Source organism: Artemia franciscana, chromosome 9, assembly GCF_032884065.1.
Source record: "Artemia franciscana chromosome 9, ASM3288406v1, whole genome shotgun sequence".
NCBI lineage: Eukaryota > Metazoa > Arthropoda > Branchiopoda > Anostraca > Artemiidae > Artemia > Artemia franciscana.
In genome coordinates, this window is record NC_088871.1 from 15,935,550 (window position 1) to 15,960,112 (window position 24,563).

Below are 24,563 nucleotides of genomic sequence, written 5' to 3' on the forward strand. Positions count from 1 at the left end.
TCGGGCATTTTCCTGCAAAAAATATTCTTTTGCACTAGAAACAATCGCTTAAAAATGTAAAAGCCCCGACGACACCATTCTGGCACGCATTATCACTCCTAAGGTTATTTCAACATTTTCCCTCAAAAATAAGATTACAAACTAAAAAATGACCATTGTTTTTATTTGAAAGGCTGAAACTTGCCATTTCATTGTTAGATTGTGATGTTCCAAGGCAATACCAAACCTGTGACACTAAGAGGCTGACACACTACAGAATTTAAAACATTTTCTTGAACAAACCCTTTTCTTATTACCGCAACATGTAGACACCCACACCAAACCATAGACATCAAGACCAAGCCGTAGAAATTCAAACAAATTCATAGAAATCATGACCAAACTGTAGAGATCTAGGGCAACCTCTAAAATCAAGACCTATATTTGAAATCCGGACAAAACCATGGAAATCAAACCCTCCCCCCAAAAACAAACAAAACAAGATAAATATATAGAAATACCGAATAGCCCCCCCTAGAAATCGTAAATAATACATAAAATCCACAAAAATTCTTGTAAATCATAAGCAACGCATAGAAATCGACACGAATTCATAAAAATCAGGGTATACCTTAGAAATCCAAACCAAGCCATAGATATCAAGACCAAGCCGTAAAATCAAGATATTAACATGTAGAAATTCAAAAAATTCCTTAGAGATCATGACCAGTGCACAAAAATCCAGACCAAACCGTAAGAAAATAAGACCAAACTCTAGAAATCATGGTCAACCTCTATAAATTAAGACCAATCCAAAAAAATCAAGGGCAACATCTAAAAATCAAGACAAGTACATACAAGTTATGACCAGACCCTAGAAATTCAAACGAACTCAAGAAATCAAGACTAATCTGAAGAAATCAAGAGATCAAAAGGCCAACCCCTAAGAATCCAGACCAATCCAACAAAATCAAGAGCCCATATATAGAAAACTAGAGCAACCCCATATAAATCATAACCAATGCTTTGAAATTCAGACGAACTCGCAAAGATCAAGAAATCAACATGTAGAAATCCAAAATAATCCTTAGAAACCATGACCAGTGCATAGAAATTCAGACCAAACCATAAAAACAATGACCAAACTCTAGAAATCAAGGTTAACCTCTAGAAATAAAAAAACAATCGAAAAAAATCAAGGACAATATAAAAAATTAAAACCAATACATAAAATTCATGACTAGACCATAGAAATCCCGACGAATTCGCAAAAATAAAGACCAAACTGACAAATCATGGCTAATCTCTAAAAATCAAGACCAATCCGAAGAAACCAAGAGATCAAAAAGGCAACATCTAAGCAACTAGAAATTTAGAGCAACTATATAAATCATAAACAGTGCTTAGAAATCCAGACGAACTCCCAAAAATCAAGAAATCAACATGTAGAAATCCATAACAAACCTTTGAAAGTCCAATACATAGAAATCAAGACCAAAGTCTAGAAATCGCAACCGGTGATGAGAAATCTAGACCAAACCTTAAAAGCCAAGAGAAAACTCTAGAAATCAAGGTCAATCTCTAAAATCAAGACCAATCCGAAGAAGTCAAGGACAAGATCTACAAATCAAGATCAATACAGACAAATCATGACCAGGCCCTAGAAATCCAGAAGAATTTTTTTCCTAGAAATCCCATATATACCATAAACAGAATCTCATCCTTCAGTCAACTCATCTATAATTCTTTTTTATGCAGAAAATTTTGATGAGTTGAAAACATTTATAACCCTTAAAAGAGCTCTTACTTAATTTTTGTCCAATAGGCAAGGTTAGATTCACTTAAGCCTTTGCCACTTTTTCAGTCTCCTTGGTAAAAGGAGCTAAAATTCGCTATTCGGATATCTGATGCATTTTTCTTTATCAGGTATCTTCTCAGGCACTCATTGAGCGAAATATCAAACTTCATCTTCAGGATCATGCATTGAATGCAGGTATTTCTCACAACTGCATTCTTCCAAGTTGAATAATGGAATCTGTATATCACATTCCGCTAATAAGAGCTTATACGTTGGGGCGTTTTCCTAGCAATGAAATAACAACTAATGGCTGGGAAGTGCTTGGATTAACATGTTCTACAGCTTAAAGTTAAGTTGGGGGGTGTTAAAAGAATTTTTTTGACTTAGGTAGAGTGACATCTAAGGCTCAGTCAGAGAAACGAGGTACTTTCACTAAAACCCTCAAAAATATCTTTATGTGGCCTAAATTTGTCTCTCATAACAACCCTCCACTTCTGGAATTGCTTGCTAGGGTGGGGTAGTCGCATATTGTCATGGTGGCCTGAATAAGCCTAACCCTGGCTCAAAGAAAAGGGGGCATTCCCATTAAAACCACTCAGAATTAGCTCCTAATTGGGCTTAAATTTACCTCTAATGACAAGCCTCCCTCCAGGCCCTACTGGTAGAATAGCTTGCTAAAGGCCCGGTGGAATTGAATGCTAGTGTTCTCACATTTCTTGATTCGGGGTTCTTTTATATTTTACCCCTTGTAAGCTTTTTTCACGTTTTGTTTTTTCGTTTGTTGAGTTTCAACTGTTTTTTCTGTGTTTTACTGGGCAGCCACATATTGCCATGGTGGCGTGAATTGCTTGAACTAAAGGGTTCTACAACTTAAACTTAAGGTGGGAGACGCTAAATGAATATTTTGGCGGCGGGGGGGGACTGAAATATAACAATAGGTCAAAAGAGATGAGGGATTTTCATGAAGACCCCTCAGAAATAACACTTAATAAGGTTTACATTTATCTCTAACAAAAACCCTCCCCCTCAGCCTCTCTGCCTTTCATCAATTCGTGATTCTGTTTGCTTATTTTTTATCCTTTATAAGCTTTTTCGTATTTAGTTTTTCTCTTTTTGAGTTTGAACTGCTTTTTTGTGTGTTTTAATAAAGCTTTTAAATTTGTTTTTATTAATAAAATTTTTATGTACAATGAAAGTTTGTATCTTTTGATTTATTGATCCAGGTTAGAACTTCGATAGGTAATCTTTTATGCAATTTAACCATCCTGTAGCCCATGTACCTTGGTATGCTCACTCAAGAGTGCCCTTAATATAAGTGTAAAATTCTTTGTAGTGAAGAGGAAAAGAAAACACTTTTGATACTATATGAAGGTGTAACATATTCTACCCATAAAGATACCTTGCTTTTATTTAATCTGTAATAGCACGCTCAAGTTCGAACAAAGTAAAAGATCTATTACTATAGAAAGCACTAAGAGCAACCCGCAATATTAATTAAATTTACTACCCATCATAATGTATAAATACAGAAAATATAGAGTACCAAAAATCGGGAAAAAAAAACAAAAACAATGCACAACACTCCGTAATCAACAACAGATTATCATCTATATCAGAAGTCTATACATATCACTTGTCGGATCAAGATCTTGCCTATATCGCAGTAGACGCTACTGCACGGCAATTACGGGCTCGGCCACTCCATACTTCCTTGATATGCTGCTGTTGCTTGACCAAGGCGGAAGTTTCAACAAATATTTTGCAAACTTATAAAAACACTTACATAATAAGTAAGCATTCCCTATTACGTAAGAACTAAAGAAATCTTGAAAAGTCTTGAAAAACATCTTGTCGGTGAAATTGGCTGCTAGGGGTTCACCTCAATGGAATTGGTTGCTAAGGGACCCTGCTGGATTTACTCGCTAGGGACTCAATTGAATTGGATGCTAGAGCACCGTTGGATAGGTGAGGTTAGGGGGTCGGTGATATTGGATTCTAGGGGTGCCGATAAAATTAGAGAAAGGGGGCTGGAAGTTAGGTGAGGGACTCGGTGAAATAGGATACTAGGGCTCCCGTGAAATTGGATGCTAGGGCCACCAGTGAAAATGGATGCTAGGGCCCCCGGTGGTTAGCTTAGGGGACCCGATGAAATTTGATGCTAGGGGTCCCCCAAACGGATTTGGATGCTAGATCCCCCAGTGAAATTGGACGCTAGCCCCCCTCCCCATGTGAAATTGGATGCTAGGACCCCCAATGGAATTAATTGCTAAGGTCCTGCGTCTTGAAGATTCGCCACTAGCAGCCCCTGAAGGTTTTTTTCTGCGCCTCGTAGGTTTTTTTAAACATAAGAATCATCTGCATCCCTTAGAAAACGTTCCCTATGATGTAACAAACCCCAGCATCTCTTAGAAAATTAATAATGCCTGCGTCTTAGGGGTGTCGCCGTTCACCTCAAATCATTAAAGGAAGAAAGGAGTATTGGCTGTGGGCCTTGTTAAAAGCAAAGAGACATCACTACTATCCAACATTCGCACCAGTGCAGCTACGTCTATCAGTTTCGCTGTAACATTTGGAACGTTAACCTCAGCAGCAGCGTCCATCAGTTTCGCTGTAACATTTGGAACGTTAACCTCATCAGTTGGGGTTAAGCTGATTAAGACATCTGCAAGTTCAGCCCTGTTGCCAGCACAAATCGGGCCATTAGACGTCAAAGCCAGTAGATGACTGTTTTCGTGTTTGAAACAGTCTTCCATGTCGTTTCTTCGTGCAACACAGCCCACGTAAAGTAATCCAAACAGTGATTCATCATTTCTAGCGGTGCTGAGCTGAGTTTTCGCTGAGGCTGGTCTTTTCTTCTTATACACCCCCCCCCCCTCAAATATGGCAATGCAATTCTTGACCAATTGAGCTGTTATTGGTTTGGAGCTTAGAATGAGGCGTTTCTTCGCAAACTGTCCGTACTGCTATTTGGCCAGGGCTTTGAGGCTTGAAAACAGCTTTGCTGGTTAAACAAACACATTCGTAATAAAAACAATGAAACCAGTCATTCTTCTCAGAAAAAAATTCCCAATTTCCAAAATTGTTGTTACGTTGTTCATTATTTGTTACATGTTCACGTTGTAAATTGTTGTTCAATAGAAAACTCTTTTGGTGGGACTTTGTGTCACTGTGGTGTATGTTTATGTTCATATTCGAAACCTATTCCATCGGTTAACCCATACTAACCTATTTGAACGGCCATGTCTTCTCATTTTGAAATATGGCACTACAATACCACTTAGGTTATTTTAAGCTGATATTCAGAACTTCTGCATCAACTACTCCATACTAACCTATTTGTACGGCCATGTCTTCTCCTTTGACAAACTCGTATTTTCGACCGCCATCTTTGATTTCGAGCCACCTAGCGGCGTTCCGAGGAAAAATTTTGTTTGCTTAATCAAGCCATATTAAACAGCATGCTCGAAAGTACACCTCAGCTAATTTTGGTGCTTTCCTCGGACACGGAAGTATTCTGGTGTTTTCGACACTTTTTGCCCGCACGTAAGGATTTTCTAGAGAATAATATTTATTACCAAAGGCGGCATTTTTTTTTATAAATAGATCTAGATTTTGATAAATAATTTTTTTTGTGAAAAAGTCTCTCCCTCTTCCTAGACATCGAAAAATAAATTTTCTTGCATCTTCAGAGAAAAAAAAAATCCAAAAAATCATCGTCCCCCTCCTCATAACAAGTGCCCCAAATGGGTGAAAGGGTATCGTTGCTATCTGTATTTTTTTTTTCTCATCCCTTCGCATAGAAAGGATGGTCGTAGAAGCTTTGAAGAGGGATGGTTCAATTGGAAATTGAAAGTTTTCCTGAATTGGTGAATTCAGTTTTCCTGAATTGAACCCATGCTTATTACAGAGTATTTACAACTCAAAATTTAAAGCTGGCTCTTTATATACAGTCCACATAGTCTATTAAAAGTCTGTAAAAGGTTTACCTTTTTGTTTTTGTGAATAACAAACGACTGCGTTATTGTCCAGCACTCGTAAGCGTACGTATGAAACATACGTATGCTTAATATTATATATTAAGACATGGCCGTAAGCATACGCATGAAACATACGTAAGAAACTTATTTTTGACTAACTCTGATAATTTTTTTTAAATTCTTCCAACGGTATTTCACTATTGAAATTTCTTATTGAAACACTTGCCTGAATATGATTTTACAAATGCTATTTTTAAAATTTGAAATTATTGAGAATGGTTCTTGGAAAAAAAACAAAAAACATTGAAACCCGAGCAATGTTAGTGAACAGGTTGATATGACCCCTGAGCTGGACAAACCATGGGTAATAAAAGTTTTCAATAATATTGACGTTGTCCAAGAGTAAGTGAATAACTATTCAATGAGAACTTACAGGCCCTGGTGGTCCTGGCGGTCCTTGTGGTCCCGGTTGCCCTGGTAGTCCGTCTTTGCCGGGGTCACCTGAAAATATAACAAGAGGAATAGAAATTTCGAAAGAGTCGAAATACCATCATTAAAACGTTATTGAGCATATTCATATATGTTATAAGTATACATGGAAGTAATGCAAGTAAATACTGTAGAGTCAACTTATGTTAAATACAAGCCGCACAATTAACCAAGATGAACCAATTATAATTTTCGGAGTTCTTGTAGATTTAGGAAAGAGTAAAGCGTCTTAAGTGCATTATCTTTTTTTATGTTATCATTACTTTTTATCGCCTATCTATATATCCGTATAGCACGAGGGTCGTGAAACTTGGGATTGGGCTAATTGCAAATCCTAGTGTCAATTTAAGGGATTAAAGTGATCAGAGGGAAACCATCGCGGAATCGCAAAACTTTTTCAATCTGTAGGTACAAAGTGGGCCTCAAAACACAGCTATCCTTTTCGCAATTAAAAAAAAAACAAGTTTTTCTTCAACTGAAAGTAAGGAGCAACATTAAAACTTAACAGGAATGAAAATTATTACGTATATGAGGGTGGTCGCCCGCTCCTCAATACCTTACTCTTTACGTTAAAGTTCGAATTTTGTCCCTATCCTTTAAGAATAAATCCTGAATCACAAAGGCCATTTAATTAGAATAAAAAAATCTTTTAAAAGCACTAAAAAAAATTTAGCGTAAAGAGCGAGGTATTGACGAGGTGGTGACACCTTTCATATATTTAATAGATTCTGTCTCCTGCGAAAAAAAACATTTGGAAACAGAATCATGCAGTAGTTTCTCAATCTATGTGAATGGAGGCAATTGCATCACAACTATTCGCCGCCCGTTCAACACAGAAATTTGAATTCCCAAAATCCCTGCCCCTCCCCTCCTTGTCCTGTACTACCTAATAGTTTCAACTCCATCCCCGAGCCCTTCTCGAGACATTGCAGATATGATATTTGAATAACCTGGATGTGCGAAGCGTCTTGATTTAGCTCTATCCATTTTTCCAAGTCGTAATTCATCGTCCTCTTGCTCACCCTCTCTCAGTATCCTGAAAGTTCCAACTTTATACCCCAAGTCATTACGGAGGTATTGAAAACACATCATTTTGACAACTTGGCAACACATACTCTTTCCATTTCCGTCGCCACTAGACTGTATTAAATGAAAAAAACTAGTTTTTTTAACTGTAAGTAAGGAGCGACATTAAAACTTAAAACGACTAGAAATTACTCCGTATATGAAATGGGTTGTCCCCTCTTCGACGTCTCGCTCTTTACGCTAAAGTTTGACTCTTTGCCACAATTCTACTTTTTAAAACAATTAAAAGCTTTAGCGTAAAGAGCGAGGCGTTGAAGAGGGTACAACCCATTTCATATACGGAGTAATTTCTGTTCGTTTTAAGTTTTAATGTCGCTCCTTACTTACAGTTAAAAAAAACTAGTTTTTTTTCATTTAATTTCTGAACGTTTTTGAATTAATGCATGTTTGATTTTGGCTCTCCACCTTAGGACTTGTCCAATCTTATTGAATTTTTTGTATTGAATCAGATTAACAGACTATTAAAATGAAATTTGCATATTAATTCCTTTTTTGGCTAAATGACTTTTTCTTAGTTTTGATCATACGATTTTGAGAAATAAGGGGTGGGGAAGGAGGCCTAGTTGCCCTCCAATTTTTCGGTTACATAAAAAGGCAACTATAACTTTTAATTTTTAACTAACGTTTCTATTAGTAAAAAATATACGTAACTTAAGAATTAACTTACGTAACAAACTTTCATATTCTTATATTTTTTTATTATGTATATAAGGGGGTTTGTACCCTCGTTAATGCCTCGCTCTTTACACTAAATCGTAAGTTTTGTCTCAATTCTTTAAGAATGACCCCTGAATCAGAAAGGCCGTATAGTAAATAGTTGAAATTACTAAAAATACTTTAGCATAAAAAGCAGGTATTTATCTCCTCCTAAATACCTCGCTATTTATGCTAAAGTATATTTAGAGCCCCTCATATGCGTAATAATCTCTGTTCGTTTTAAGCTTCAATGCTACTCCTTACTTTCTCCTTAATTGAAAAAAACTTTTTCATGTTTATTTTTTCATTGTTTTTTTTTATAGTAGTTTCAGAAAATCCTGCGCCCTTTTCATTGAATTTCTCTTCCCCCATGACATATTTTTCCAAGGAAAGATTTACCCACATAGCCCCCGCCCCTCAGCCCCACCCCCAAAACCAAAAAAATCCCCCTGAAAACGTCTCTATACTTCCCAATAACGATTATTATATGTAAACACTGGTCAAAGTTTGTAACTTGTAGCCCCTCCCTCAGGGACTGTGGGGGAGTAAGTCATTCCCAAAGACATAGTGGTTTTCGACTATGCGGAACAAAATGGCTATCTCAAAATTTTGATCCGTTGCCTTTGGAGAAAAAAGAGCTTGGGAGGGAGCCTAGGTGCCCTCCAATTTTTTTGGTCACTTAAAAAGGGCACTAGAACTTTTCATTTCCGTTAGGATGAGCCCTCTTGCGACATTCTAGGGCCACTTGGTCGATACGATGACCCCTGGGAAAAAAACAAACAAATAAACACGCATCCGTGATTTATCTTCTGGCAAAAAATACGAAATTCCACATTTTTGTAGATAGGAGCTTGAAATTTTTGCTGTATGGTTCTCTGATACGCCGAATGCGATGGTGTGATTTTCGTTAAGATTCTATGACTTTTATGGGGTGTTTCCCCCTATTTTCCAAAATAAAGCAAATTTTCTCAGGCTCGTAACTTTTGATGACAAAGACTAAAGTTGATGAAACTTATATATTTAAAATCAGCATGAAAATCCGATTCTTTTGATGGATATTTTAGCATCAAAATTCCGTTTTTTAGAGTTTCGTTTACTATTGAGCCGGGTCGCTCCTTACTACAGTTCGTTACCACGAACTGTTTGATAATGAGGGGGATCTTGAACTAAATCAAAATACCCTCTGTAAATACAAAGCACGGTTGCAGCGGAAGAACCAGCATAACTTTTAAAACCCGGTATGAAAAAAAAACTGTCAAGCGAGGAACAACCACCATTTCAAGCAGATTCAAGAATTGTATTTTGGCTAATCTTAATAGTAAAAGTTCATTGCGAAAAAAATATATGAATTTCAAAAATAGTCTGAAATTCCTTAAAAATGGTTACAGATCGAAATAAAAATTGCCGAATTGGAACTCTCAAGGCATGTTGAATTGAATCAAAAGACAATATGAGCGTCCAAGTAGTCAAAAGAGTACATCTAAAAAGACATTATGCACATACAGGTTGTCAAAATTGAGATAACTGTAATATTTCAAGAACAGCTAAGTTAATTAATTTGAAAGTTCCGGGGGATGTTGAGGGGTTTTGAACTAGATCAAAAGACACCATTTGCATCCAAGTTTTCAAACAGGCGTATCTGCAATATCTCTGGAGCGGCTAAGGTATTAAAACAAAAAGAAATCAGGGAAAGATGAGGGGGATATTGAAAAAAAGAAACTAAACAAAAAGACACTATGTGCATCAAGGTTCTGAAAAGGGCATTTCGGCAATAGCTCAGGAATACCTGAGGGTATTAAACTGAACTTTTAGGGAATTTTAAGGAGATTTTTAACTAAATCGAAAGATACTATGCATATCCAGGTTGTTTAGAGGTGAAGTCTGCAATATCTAGGGAACCACAAAGAGTATAAAGTTGGATTTTTCAAGAAATGTGGAGGGAGGGTGGTTAAACTATACAAATCGACACAATATGCATCCAGGTTGAAAAACGATTGTACATGCAATATCTCAGGAACGGCTACAGGTATTAAGCGGAAGAAATTCTACTGAGAGGGATGTTTTACTAAATAAAAAGACACAATGTGCATCCAGATTGTCGGAAGGGTTTACCTGCAATATCTAAGGAACTGAAAAGGGTATTCAGTTGAAACTTTCAGGGAATCTTAAGGTGGGTCTGGAAACTAAATCAAAAAGATATTATGTCCATCCGTATTTTCAAAAGGGCGTATCTGCAATATATAGAAACGGCTAAGGGTATAAATTTGAAACTTCAAAGGCATGTTCAATCAAATCAAAAATCACTATATGCATCCAGGTTGTTGTCAAAGAAATGTATCTGCAAAATATCGCGAACGGCTAATGGTATTAAGTTAGAATTTTCAGTGAATATCGAAAGGGTGTAGAACTAAATTTAAGACAGAAGAGTGTCCAGTATTGCAAAAAGACGTATCCATAATAGCTGATGGATGGGTAAGGGCACTAAGTCAAAGTTTTCAGCGAATGTTAAGAGGGATGCTGCACCAAATCAAATAACTTTAAATTCGTACAGGTGTCAAAATGACATTTCTCCGAGAAAGAACGGCTAACAGTATTAAGTCGAAACTTTCATGGACTGTGGAACTAATTCAAAAGACTATATTTGCATCCATGTTGTCTAAAGGACGCATTAGAAATGTCTCAGGAGCGGCTAAAAGCATTAAGTTGAAACTATCAGGGCAAGTTGAAGGGGATGTTTAACTAAACGAGACGATACTAAGTGGACCCAGGTTGTCAAAAGCTATTTGCAATCGCTCAGGAGCGACTAACGGCATTTAATTGAAACTTTCATGGAATGTTCAATTAAATCAAAAGATAATGTATATTCCATATTTTCTAAAGGGCGCATCTGCAATATCTCAGAAAGGATTAAGGTTATTAATTTGAAACTTTCAGTCCATGTTGAAGGCGATGTTATAGTAAATTAAAAGACTCCATGTGCATCCAGGCTGCTTAACTTCGAAGTTTCAGGAACGACCAACAGTGCTAGGTTGAAACTTTCAAGGGATGTTGAATTAAATCAAAAGGCGATAAGAGGATCCAGGTTATTAAAACGGTGCATCTGTACTACCTCAGGAACGACTAAGGGTATCAATTATAAACTTTTAGGGATGTTAAAGGAGATGCTAAACTGAATCCAAAGGCATTATATGCATCCTATCTGCAAAATTGCCTATCTGCAATATCCTACAAATAAATAAGGGTATTGAGTTAAAACACTCAGGGAATGTTTAGGGGGGTGTTGAACTAAACAAAAGACACTAGCCGCATCCCGCTTGCTTAAAGAGCATCTCTCAGGTAAGGCTGTAAATTAACAGCCAAGGGACCCAGCAGAAACTTTGATATAATATTCGACCAAGGAATCATGAAAATTGCAACTTTTTACTTGGGAGGGAGGAGGAGTCTAAGGGGACCGTTTTAAAGACACTTTCTATGCTGAACTTCTTTGTCAACCGAAAACAAATCTGGTTGTATTGATTCCTGGTGGTCAATTTATTATTTAAATAAAAAAAACGAAAAAACTCAAAATGCATTTATTCAAACAACCAAGCGATTAAAACTAAACAATTATTAATATCCCTGCGATAAAATTGTAAATCAATATTCTTCTATATTCAAGGTTGAAAAAGGACAAGAAAGTGTTAAATTCCAGGTGTATGGGATCTCAATGACAATTATTAAAAATTCTGAACACCCGTTCCCACGAAGTTCCTATGATCCTCAAATGTTTTGCCTATGTCTACCATTTATGTTATAACAATACGTTTTTTTAGTTAAATTTCTTTCTACGATAAAAGTCTCATTCAAGAACTAACTTTCATAATCCTTCACAAGCAACGTGGATCATACCTCTGGAATCGTCCAAAAAGCTATCTGTAAATCAGTTATAACGCTGGCAGAATATATTTCAAATCAAAATATGTAAAATTTAGTCTTCGTAAATATTAAAGAATAACTGTTTCTTCAATTATTATGGTCCTTTAATTTGTAGCCCTCACACATCGAAAAATGGTTTTAAGGATTTTTATCCACTTCAATATCGATTCTCTAATTTGATAAGATGGCACTCATACCTTTAGATCCTGGAAGAGCATCTTTTCCAGGAGGGCCTTGGTCACCTTGATCTCCCTTTTCTCCTTTGATTCCTTTTATACCTATTTCTCCAGATGGACCACCAATACCCTAAAATAAAACATTTAAGATTATTATTTTAGGTGCAGTGTTGACATCGTACGTCTTGTGTTTATCCGTTCGCATTTGTTGATTATGCAAAATAGAAACTGGAGGAAAATCAGACAGAAAAGCAGCAAAAGTTGACTAGCATAGAATCATAGCTTAATATTCTCTAATACATAGATAGTAGAATCGAGCATTTCGGTGGTAAAGTTGATTAGGGTTTTTCCGTAAGCTTAAGTCCCTGGTATTCAGCAATCATTCAAACACATTTTTTAGTTACATTATTTATCAGATTTGAGACAAGAAAAAACTGTTTAAGGCAAATTTTTCAAAGATCCCTGACTTATAGTAAGGTTAAGTCACTGTTTATCAACTATTGCTATAATTTCATCCAAGCTACATTATTAATCGAATTTAAAATAAGGACTTTCACAGAAATTTTTCAAGAAAAGACAAAGACTCAGACTGTCGTTTGACAATTTTTGTCCGATTATTTTGGCCCCTTTCTTTTCTAGCCTTTACAGAAGTTTCATTTGCGAATGGCTAATGGTAATAAAAATCAAATCTAAGACTGAATCCCGACGCTTGGGTAGCCTAAAGAAAAGAATAACTCACTTTCTAATTCTCTTATTCAACACGATTATAAGAAACCTTGAGAAACCAAATATTTGCTTAGTATTATTCTTATTGACTTGATAAAAACCTTTTGATTTAGTTAACCCTAACATTTTATTTAGTAATCTTCTACATAATTTTCAAATCAATGGCTTTTTTCAAACCAATGATATACCTGTTGTGATATTCCATATGATACTTTATTGGGCCAACTTATGGTCGTGGTTAATAGTATCGACCACAATTTCCCTAATCGTTGGATATTTGTAGAAGATTTATCTATTAAGAAAATTTGTTAGAAGAATATCAAAAGTGAGCCCCTCAAAAAACTTAGAAACTCTGGCCATTAAAACCAATTCTTCAAGCAAGCATCCTTAAACTAGCTAATTCCTCCATCCCTCTCCTTAAGTTCTTGAATAATTTTAAGTGTCCCCTTTGTCATTCTCTCGTCCTCTACGCATTTTTATAATGTCTCATTTTTTTAGACGAATTCTTTAAGCGATTTTTAATTCCCATTTAATTTAACTATTTGATGAATTTTCTTCTTTGAATTGTTCCATATTCTATCTTCTCTAGGTTTTTTCTTCTTTTCAATCTATATTTCATGGCTTTAATCGTTATTATCTAGCTAGATCTTACAGCTCACTTATTTAAGAATAAGTAATAAAATGACAAGGGATACTATGACACGACACGAGATGACAATGACATGAGATACCAGCCTCACTCTGAAAGGTTGTTTAACCTACAAAATTTAGTTTAGACTCCAATTAAGTCTCGACAAAGACAAAACTGTTTTGTTTTAAAAATAGTCTTCCCAGGTATATACACAAGGTTAAGGCCGTCCCCCGGAAACTTAAGCATCTTATTATTTTTTAATGATTTTCCACATTTTAATATATTTACCCCCCCCCCTTGTTTTTTTTAAATCTCCTTCTGCCTTAAAGGGTGTCCCTAAAAAAAAGAAAAACTGTGGAAAAGCCCACACAGAATTAACTATGGTTCAGCCTATTTCTTTTTCTTTACGCTAGGGGCTAGTATAAATTATGACATATTGTGTTACATTTTGAAAAATATTCTAGAAATGCCCTAACCTAGTGCCACAAGACATATTAGAGATTAAAGTGTTTCACTTTTGAAGCTTTTTTCTATAATTTTATGTAAAACAATTTCACCCAAGGATTTTTCTTTTAGTAGTACAAAATAAAATGCTTGCATAAATTTAAAAGTCTGTGAACGTTTTTTGATTTTTAAAGTGTTTTCTATCTTTTCTCACGAGACAATATCGGTTCCTCTGAATAGACCCTTAAGACTGGAAAGTGGAATCACTTACAGAATAGCGTGGACTTCAGGATTATATTTCAATTGACTATTCCACAGACTCATCAGTAATTGAAGTTTAAACTCTAAATTTTCATTATTTAAATCGATGCTCCATCGTTGTTTGGTCCAGTCTTTTGTAGCATTATGATGTAGGTTTATTACGTAGGCCATCAAGCGTGAAATTAGAGTTAATTTAAATAAATTCCCTTTATTGACCATTAGTCGACCTTAATCTTGACTTTATCGTGGCTTAGAATATCTGATTTCCAGAAATAGCTAGTAATAACGATTTTTTCAAGGAAACCAATAACAATTAAAAGATAAAAACCTCAGATTGCCATGTTTCTAGGTAGTTTTGAATTAAAACTGGAATATTTGTGGGCAAGTCAAGTCATGGCTAATTGTAGAAAAAGCCAAGACAGATAGTCTAATTAAGCGGGCATCAAGTCATGGTTAATTTTACCCCCTTCATTACCGTCGTTACCATTTCCCACTTATGCTACACCTCTCATGCATGTCACTCCACAATGTCGAACTAGAGTCAACCTCGTTGGAGGGTCTCCCCGGGGAACACACGCTGGTTCTACCAATATAATGGAAAATTTTCAAGTATACTTGAAAATTTTTCTCTCATGAATATCACTCCACAATGTCGAACTAGAGTCAAGCTTGTTGAAGTTCTATCGCGGAACTTCTATCTATCGGACGAATAATCGTTGGACGAATAATATATCGTCGTCTGGTTACTTGAACTATTGATTCAAATGCCAAATTATACATTTTTTCACTAGACCATGAAGCATTTCATGGCTACATAAAACGTCTTTTTTTTTAAGTAGCATATTTTAGAATGACACCTTGCTGGACGAAAAAAAGGAAAAAAAAAACCCATCAGTGAATGGGATTAGAAACAAGATAATTTGTCTGTCTCCGTAGGCATTCTAATTAGAACGGAATGTTAAAAAAAACTGTTCAAGATACAGAAAAGTTAATGCCTTGAAAATGATTTACTGACGAAGGACTGGACGGCACAAAAATTGATAGTTACAAAAAAAATATAAACTCATAGGAAAAAAACGAAAGCACAGAAACAAATTAAAAAAAAAGTTCAAAGAAAAATCTACCCTCGATTTGGAATTATTTAATTTAACAATCTACAAAGAATTAACTTATGAGAAAAAAGATCTTAACTAAATAAAGTAAAAGATAAATAATTGTCATCAGTGAAAAAAGAATCTTTACCAACAAGAGAACAATTTACATGCTTGCTATCCAATTTTTTCTTATCAGCAGGTATATATGCTAACATTACTGTCCAACGGGGGAGGGGGGTAAGAGTTCTGGTAAGAGTTGAAATTATTACATTCATTTTATCTTCTTTCAGGTTGAATTTTCAAAACGATTTTTACCAATTTTCAGAGAAAAGAAATCGAGGGAGATGATTTCCAGACAACTAAGCAAGCTGCTGCTCGTTGATCAATGCTCGTTAATCGTATCCAAGTTTGTCTAGTTCCACAGTTGGTAAAATCAAAATAATTATAAAATAGCAGTATCCGAATTTCCTGCTTAATTCAAGATTGATAGATTCTCGGCAAAATAATACACATATGTGGTTTTTATACTACTTCATACACAACTTCAAAAAATATAACGTGCAAATGGTTGTAAAATGAGAAACAATTTCAGATAAATTTTGATGAAAACGAAGAACGGTGTAAAATAAGTTTGTAGAAAACTGTATAATTGGATAATTCCAAAGATAAACCTACATATTAAATAAGAAACCAGAAAAGAAACTTAGTACACTATCGGGTAATAAATTTAAGATAACACTGCGTTCCACCCGAAAAACAAGTTTTGAATGCATGTGTAGACCAATGAAGAAAAAGAAAACAGAAGTTCAAAGATAAGCACTTTTTTTGGAATATCACTTGCTATTTTAATTTTTTCCTGTACAATGGCTTATTCTAGGAAGCTATAAAATTTCAAATTATAAAGAACGAAAAATAGCTAAACTCATCAGAACCTCCTTGAAACTTTTTCTGGTCAAGCGCTCAAAATATATGAAATTGTGTGAAAAATCGTAAAAACAGGGCCAAAAAGGAAAGAGCGGTAGACAACAGTCTTCCGACTGCTACCCTCCGCCCCAGCACCTGTTTCCAAGAAAATACGAAGTATGTTGCCAATAATGTTTAAGTTTCTGGGACAAATCAGATTTCTACGCTTCTGAGTGCCTAACTACTAGCAATATTCACTTCAATAAAAACACCTTTATTGATTTGTTATGTCTAATTTCTGTCAACATAAATAAGTATATATATATATATATATATATATATATATATATATATATATATATTCCGACTGCTACCCTCCGCCCCAGCACCTGTTTCCAAGAAAATACGAAGTATTTTGCCAATAATGTTTAAGTTTCTGGGACAAATCAGATTTCTACGCTTCTGAGTGCCTAACTACTAGCAATATTCACTTCAATAAAAACACCTTTATTGATTTGTTATGTCTAATTTCTGTCAACATAAATAAGTATATATATATATATATATATATATATATATATATATATATATATATATATATATATATATATACTTATATATATATATGTATATATATATATATATATATATATATATATATATATATATATATAGACTAGCTGTTGGGGTGGCGCTTCGCGCCACCCCAACACCTAGTTGGTGGGGGCGCTTCGCGCCCCCCCAAGCCCCCCCGCGCGCGTAAGTCGTTACGCGCCATAATAGTTACGCGCCATTGTAGTTGTGTCCCTATGTCCCACCTGTGAATATAGATATATATATATATATATATATATATATATATATATATATATATATATATATATATATATATATATATATATATATATATATATATATATATATATATATATATATGGTTTTAACTACGTAAAACTTGCGAATATACAACATTCTTTGCTGTCCCATTGTCTTTGCATATAAATAGATTGTCAGGTTTACCGACTCTTGAACATGCAACATATAATGGTCCATGGGAAAACAATCTGTATTCAGATCTATACCTCATGATTCTAATGATTGCCCTTGAGCTTTGTTGATGGTGATTGCTAATCGACCATTCCCTGCCCCGGTGTCCCGGTCGTCATTTATATCCCCCTGTTTCCCCCGGTGTCCCCGTTGTAGTTGTGTCCCTGTGTCCCGGTCGTCATTTATATTCCCTGTGTCCCGGTCGTCATTTGTATCCCGGTGTCCCGGTCTGTATATACATTCGTTTTTTAGTTTTGTTTTTCTCCTTTATTTTTTTCCTTTTTTTTTCTTTTTTAGTTTATTTAGATTTTTAGATTTTGTAGTTTTTTTATTAGTTTTTAGTTTTTTTTCTTTTTAGTTTTTTTGTAGTTTTTACCTTCTTTTTAGTTTTGTTAGTTTTTTTTTTACTTATGTCCTGGTCGTCATTTATACTCCCTGTGTCCCGGTGCTTTGTTGATTGCTAATCGAACATTCCTTTTGTCCTGGTCGCTTTCTCTTTGAGTGTCGTCATTTATTTTTTTCTTTTTTAGTTCTTTTAGTTTTTACCTTTTTTAGTTTTTTTTAGTTTTTTAGATGAAATTTTTTTTTAGTTTTTTCCTTTTTTCTTTTTAGTTTTTTATTGGTTTTTACCTTTATTTTAGCTTATTTTTCAGTTTTTTCCTTTTTTTAGTTTTTTTTTAGTTTTTAGTGTTTTTAGTTTTTTACCTTTTTTTAGTTTTTTTAGTTTTTTTAGTTTTTTAGCTTTTTTATTTTTTTTATTAGTTTTTAGTTTTTTTTGTAGTTTTTGCCTTTTTTTAGTTTTTTCAGTTTTTTTTTTAGTTTTTTATTGGTTTTTACCTTTATTTTAGCTTATTTTTCAGTTTTTTTAGCTTTTTTATTTTTTTTTATTAGTTTTTAGTTTTTTTTAGTTTTTTAGCTTTTTTATTTTTTTTATTAGTTTTTAGTTTTTTTTTGTAGTTTTTGCCTTTATTTAGTTTTTTTTAGTTTTTTAGCTTTTTTATTAGTTTTTAGTTTTTTTTGTAGTTTTTGCCTTTTTTAAGTTTTTTAGTTTTTTAGCTTTTTTATTTTTTTTATTAGTTTTTAGTATTTTTTGTAGTTTTTGCCTTTTGTTAGTTTTTTCAGTTTTGACGTCACCTGATCCAGTTTTTTCAGGTGACGTCACCTGATCCAAATAGATTGTCAGGTTTACCGACTCTTGAACATGCAACATATAATGGTCCATGGGAAAACAATCTGTATTCAGATCTATACCTCATGATTCTAATGATTGCCCTTGAGCTTTGTTGATGGTGATTGCTAATCGACCATTCCCTGTCCCGGTGTCCCGGTCGTCATTTATATCCCCCTGTTTCCCCCGGTGTCCCCGTTGTAGTTGTGTCCCTGTGTCCCGGTCGTCATTTATATTCCCTGTGTCCCGGTCGTCATTTGTATCCCGGTGTCCCGGTCTGTATATACATTCGTTTTTTAGTTTTGTTTTTCTCCTTTATTTTTTTCCTTTTTTTTTCTTTTTTAGTTTATTTAGATTTTTAGATTTTGTAGTTTTTTTATTAGTTTTTAGTTTTTTTTCTTTTTAGTTTTTTTGTAGTTTTTACCTTCTTTTTAGTTTTGTTAGTTTTTTTTTTTTACTTTTGTCCTGGTCGTCATTTATACTCCCTGTGTCCCGGTGCTTTGTTGATTGCTAATCGAACATTCCTTTTGTCCTGGTCGCTTTCTCTTTGAGTGTCGTCATTTATTTTTTTCTTTTTTAGTTCTTTTAGTTTTTACCTTTTTTAGTTTTTTTTAGTTTTTTAGATGAAAATTTTTTTTAGTTTTTTCCTTTTTTTCTTTTTAGTTTTTTATTGGTTTTTACCTTTATTTTAGCTTATTTTTCAGTTTTTTCCTTTTTTTTATTTTTTTTTATTTTTTATTTTTTTTAGTTTTTTACCTTTTTTTAGTTTTTTTATTTTTTTTAGTTTTTTAGCTTTTTTACTTTTTTTTATTAGTTTTTAGTTTTTTTTTGTAGTTTTTGCCTTTTTTAGTTTTTTCAGTTTTTTTTTAGTTTTTTATTGGTTTTTACCTTTATTTTAGCTTATTTTTCAGTTTTTTCCTTTTTTTTAGTTTTTTTTAGTTTTTAGTTTTTTTAGTTTTTTACCTTTTTTCAGTTTTTTAGTTTTTTTTAGTTTTTTAGCTTTTTTATTTTTTTTTATTAGTTTTTAGTTTTTTTGTAGTTTTTTGCCTTTTTTTTAGTTTTTTAGTTTTTTAGCTTTTTTATTAGTTTTTAGTTTTTTTTGTAGTTTTTGCCTTTTTTTAGTTTTTTTAGTTTTTTAGCTTTTTTATTTTTTTTATTAGTTTTTAGTTTTTTTTTTGTAGTTAGTTTTTTTTAGTTTTTTACCTTTTTTTAGTTTTTTTAGTTTTTTTAGTTTTTTAGCTTTTTTATTTTTTTTTATTAGTTTTTAGTTTTTTTTGTAGTTTTTGCCTTTTTTTTAGTTTTTTTACGCTTCGTTGACGTAAATTGCACATTCTTAATCTGGCCATTTCTCTTTGAACCGCAAGCCTGGTTTTGCTTTTTGGTAACATTCTACCTTTTTCAATGTTTTTCAATTTTTCAGTGTTCATTCTAACATTGATGTTAGAAAAAAATTTTACGTACCAAGCATGCAAACGCTCGACAATTTATAATAAAACCCAAAATTATAAATATCTGTTATAAGGTTTTCGAATTACTTTAATCTATTGTCAAAATATATAGAAATATTTATGCAATTCCCAGTTTCTACATTTTTAGTTTCAGTTTGCTTTTCAGTTTAGTTTCATTTTTATATATAGATAAGATATAATCTGGCGTAACGGACAGACAACTTATTTTTATATATATAGATATATATATATATATTTATATATATATATATATATATATATATATATATATATATATATATATATATATATATATTATATATATATATATATATACTTATTTATGTCCCTCATGATGGTTAATACAAAAGAGATATACGTAACACCAATGTCAATAAACAAATGACACTAATATGACAATTATGACACCAATATGACAAAAGCACCAATATGTAACACCAGAGTCAATGATATAGCGAGTAAAAATTGTCGTATTTTGAACTTTTTTTTTTTGGTTTCAACACCTATGAAATGAAAAATAAAATCTTTTTTTATAAAAACAAAGAGAAATATTAAAACTAAAAAGGCAGAAACCCCTTTCCAGGGTGCTATGCTGAAAGCATTTATGACTAAAGCTGTTCTTTAATTGTCGTTCTTAAAATCTAACAAAGTTAAAATTTAGCGCGAAGAGTGGGTGGACAGGTCATGAACAATCTCTCTTTTTCCATATCTATGTTATATATATATATGTTTTTAGTATTTTTTAGTTTTTTACATTTTTTTCTTTTTTCAGTTTTCTTTTTCTTCTTTATTTTTCAGCTTCACTATGAAATACATATCGCCGAACCTTTGTTTTTTTAACTAAAATCTGGTAGGCATTGATGACCTTATCCGAGTCAAAATCCCAAACCCAATCATCATCGCTATCATTTTCAGTTTTGATATGTTTTGACTCTCGCTGTCCAGGTGGATCTTCATCTAACTGCGCGGTTTTACGTTCTTTAGCCTCAAGCCTGTTTCCTTGCTGTTCTTTTGATTCCTCGGCACGCTTTCTTTTCTGACATTCTCTATCAGCAGCAAGTTTTTTGGCATAGACTCTTTGAGCATCTTCATCGGCTTTTGCCATTGTAAGTTCATCAGTCATTTTAAACTTAAACATTAATAGATTTCTACGTGAACATATATGTCTTAAATATCTTTAATGACGTCACCGTCATAGCAAAAATGACGACAACTAACTTCATGACGTCAGCTGACACAGAAACATGACGTCACCTGATCCACAGACAGACACACAGACAGACAACTTATTTTTATATATATAGATATATAATACTTAATATATATATATATATATATATATATATATATATATATATATATATATATATATATATATATATACATATATATATATATATATTATTTTTATGGATTATATTTATGTTAAGAAAGAACGGCGGAAAGATGCGACATGAATATTAGAATCATAAAAATACTCGTAGTTCGATTGAGACTGAAGATCATAATGCACGAGAGATAACTAATAGCAAATTCACCAGCAAATTTTATACCAGAAAATGATTTTTAATAGTTGAAATGTACGTAGTAATAATTAAAGAGAAAGAGGAATGCGCAGTTAGTCACAACATTTTGGAAGATATCTGAAGAAAAGATGACAAATAGACGAATAGTTTTTCAATACATTCTCCTACAAAAAATATTAGATTGCAGAGGCAAATTTGTCTCCTCAAAACGTGGCATGTGAAAGATAAATCTCCGGAACATATGCCAAAAAAAATTCGGATCTGACGGCGTAAAGTTTTCTAATACAATTTCTAAAATTGATCAGCCAGGTTTATTTTGTCTGTCAGCCACCCCACCGATGACAAATAAAGATAGAGCAAGATAGAAAATGATTTACTATGAATGATTCATCACGTGATTAGGGGCCAGGAAGATATTTTTGTGATAATGAAAAGGGATGTTATTAAGGGATTGAAAAACAACATTTTATCTTCGCACTTTTTAATACTTTCAGCTCAGCTTTTGAAAATTAGGTAAAGGCTTTGGCCCAGGCGCAAACTTATGGTTATCAAACTGCTTATGTGGTTCCTGTTCCAAAGGCAGAGTCCATCCCTACTAATGTAGGATCGTATCGTCCAATAGGTGTGCTGTCCTGCATAGGTGAAGATCATGAGAGCGTCATTAATGAGAACCTTTACCAATACCGTGGGTCACATCTCCTGTTGGCAAACAAACAACACGGTTTTCGCAGAAAACGGTATACATTATACTGTCGGATTGCACAGTATCAAGGGTAGTCTGAGCTCCTTTCTTAGGGGCATAATATTCGCTTTCTCTCCTTTGATATCGCAAGAGCCTTTGATCGTATATGGCACTAGGGACTTCTTTGTAAACTGAAAGCCTATGGATTTGATGGTCAACTATTTGAGGTACTTGCTGACGTTCTTCGTCAACGATCATTGCAAGTTGTCCTCGATGGCTTCATATCAGAAGCCCACCCAGTATTCTTGGTCCAATTTTTTCTTGATGTTCATAAACGACCTAGGGGACAACCTTGTAAAGAAACATGACCACTTTGCTTTTGACACGACAACAAAAACATCAATTGCAAAATACGAAGATCCCAGAGAATCCCACAAGGAGCTTCAGGCTGACCCGGAGAGAATTAAGGCGTCGGCAGATGCATGGCTTGTGAGTTTGAACGCATCGAAAACGAAAGAGCTCCTAATTTCAAAGGCATACGTGCGCCCATCCTGATTTTGTCTCCAAAGGAGAGGCGATAATTTGAGTTGACACACTGCACCTGCTTGGAATTAATTTCTCTTAGGATATCTCATGGACTGAGCATCTCAGTAAAATTAGATCCTCTTTCTCCAAGAAACTAGGAGTTATCCTAAGATGCAAATGTCTTCTCCCGAATGAGTCTATTCTGCCACTTTAAATTTCGTGCATCAGACCTGTCATGTAATACGCATAACCTCTCATCGCTGGTGAGCCTAAAAGCCACATTGCTCAACTCCAACAAATTCAAAATAGATCATTTCGTCCAGTAGCCTCTGGCAACACGAAAGCTAAAACCCCACAGTTGATCCAGGAATGCCTCGACATGGCTTCCATGTCGGTTTTCTGCAAGAACATGCATAACCCTCCATCAGAGGAGCTATCGAAGCTTGTTCCTAATAAAAAAAAGCCCTTGCAATAAACTCGCCAAAATATAGCTCATCAGGACTACCTTGAGAAGGGTAGTCCCCGCCAAGATTATCTGAAAACGAGTTTTGCCCGGTGATGGGTTGCCACATGAAATAGATTGCCGACAGAGGCAATCCCGGAAAATCCTTCCCTTGACGCGTTCAAGAAGGTATAACAAATACCTCTGTGTTGGAAAATAAGAAAATTACCAGGACTAGCGGCGAATCATCATCTATGATGGAGCCACAAGGCCTGTAGCAAAAAAAAAAACTTCGTATCCGACCAGATCTCCACTTAAAATGTAACAGTTTTACCATTTTTTCTGTAATTTTAACTGTCATACAGATTTGTTGCGAATCCCCAGACAATCTCCATTGGAAACTTTCACATTTTTGCAGGGGGTTTAAAAATTTTCTACGTAATGGGGATAAATGTTTGAAAACAATTTATTTGCCCATAGAGCCTTTTTCTAGATTGTATTGCTGCTAAATATTACACTTTTTATATATTTTCACACTCTATTAAGTTGAAGGCTTACACAAGTTTATGAACACCTTGGCTGTATTTACTAAATTGTTCCTAACCATACTTCTATATACTACTCATTTCTTATACGAAACTTTTCACAGCCATACAATTTTCAAATTGCTGATTCAATTACAAATGCTTAGCTTTAATATTCTTGTAAGGTTTTATAAAATCATTCTTCTACGGCCGTATATTTGTGGTTATATGTGAACAAAGGATATACTGAGGATCTATCCATATTATTCTTCTCTTTTTACTGTAAAAAATAAACTTAGGTGACATAACACTTGCAGACAAAAATTATGCAAAAGCTTTGCAATTTTGGAATATTTGGAAAAAGATAAGATACTTTCCTGAGGGAAGAGGAGAGGGAATCTTAAGTTTTTGCTCATTCCTCTTCCAGAAAAGATTTTTAAGGACTGCCCGTTGCAAAATTGTGTGTGCAACGGTGCTCACAGGGAAAGATGTAGGGGTAATTTTTTAATCTCTCCCAAAGACAGAAACTGTAAAAGAAAATGTCCCAAATGCTGTGACATTGAAACAAATAGAATGTTTAGTTTTCTTTTGCAAATTAGTTTCAATTTATGCTGTAAAAATTAATTCCACCTAAAAGCAAAATGTGTACGATCTATTTTACGGGCACCCGGAGTAGGTATGGGCCAATTTTTATAACAGAAGCAGAAGAGACAATCAACTGCTTATTTTCTGAAACCAATTTCACCTTTTACAGTGAAAAGCTGACTGTAAATTCTATGCAGGATAACACACCGGCTTGCTATAATTTCCAATATTCATGTTAAACTGTAAGATTTTGTTAGGGAAGGAGAAATCTGTCATCTGGCAAAATATGTGATATGGGTGGAAAGACCAAAGCCCTCAATGGCTTATCCAAAAATTAAGCGTAATTTGTTATTTGTTATTTTTTGGGTTGGGGGAAGAGGTTAATGCTGGCAAGGGGATTTTGAGGCCTGTCATCAACCC

The 24,563-nt window shown here is 34.1% G+C and overlaps 1 protein-coding gene and 1 long non-coding RNA gene across 28 annotated transcripts in view; one reads left to right on the forward strand and one right to left on the reverse strand.

Moving 5' to 3' along the window:
• The window catches only part of LOC136031057 (uncharacterized), a 56,745-nt gene extending 41,053 nt beyond the window's left edge, over positions 1 to 15,692 (forward strand). Inside the window, exon 3 of the long non-coding RNA XR_010618421.1 lies at positions 15,563 to 15,692. This is a non-coding gene — a long non-coding RNA (uncharacterized LOC136031057). The remainder of the gene's footprint in view (positions 1 to 15,562) is intronic.
• The window catches only part of LOC136031053 (collagen alpha-1(XVIII) chain-like), a 442,617-nt gene that overhangs the window by 96,787 nt on the left and 321,267 nt on the right, over positions 1 to 24,563 (reverse strand). For all 27 annotated transcript variants that reach the window (XM_065710278.1, XM_065710277.1, XM_065710270.1 and 24 more), the window contains 2 exons: positions 12,138 to 12,246; positions 6,188 to 6,255 (listed from right to left, as the gene is read on the reverse strand). In XM_065710278.1, the coding sequence (XP_065566350.1) occupies positions 6,188 to 6,255; positions 12,138 to 12,246 (177 nt within the window). The remainder of the gene's footprint in view (positions 1 to 6,187; positions 6,256 to 12,137; positions 12,247 to 24,563) is intronic.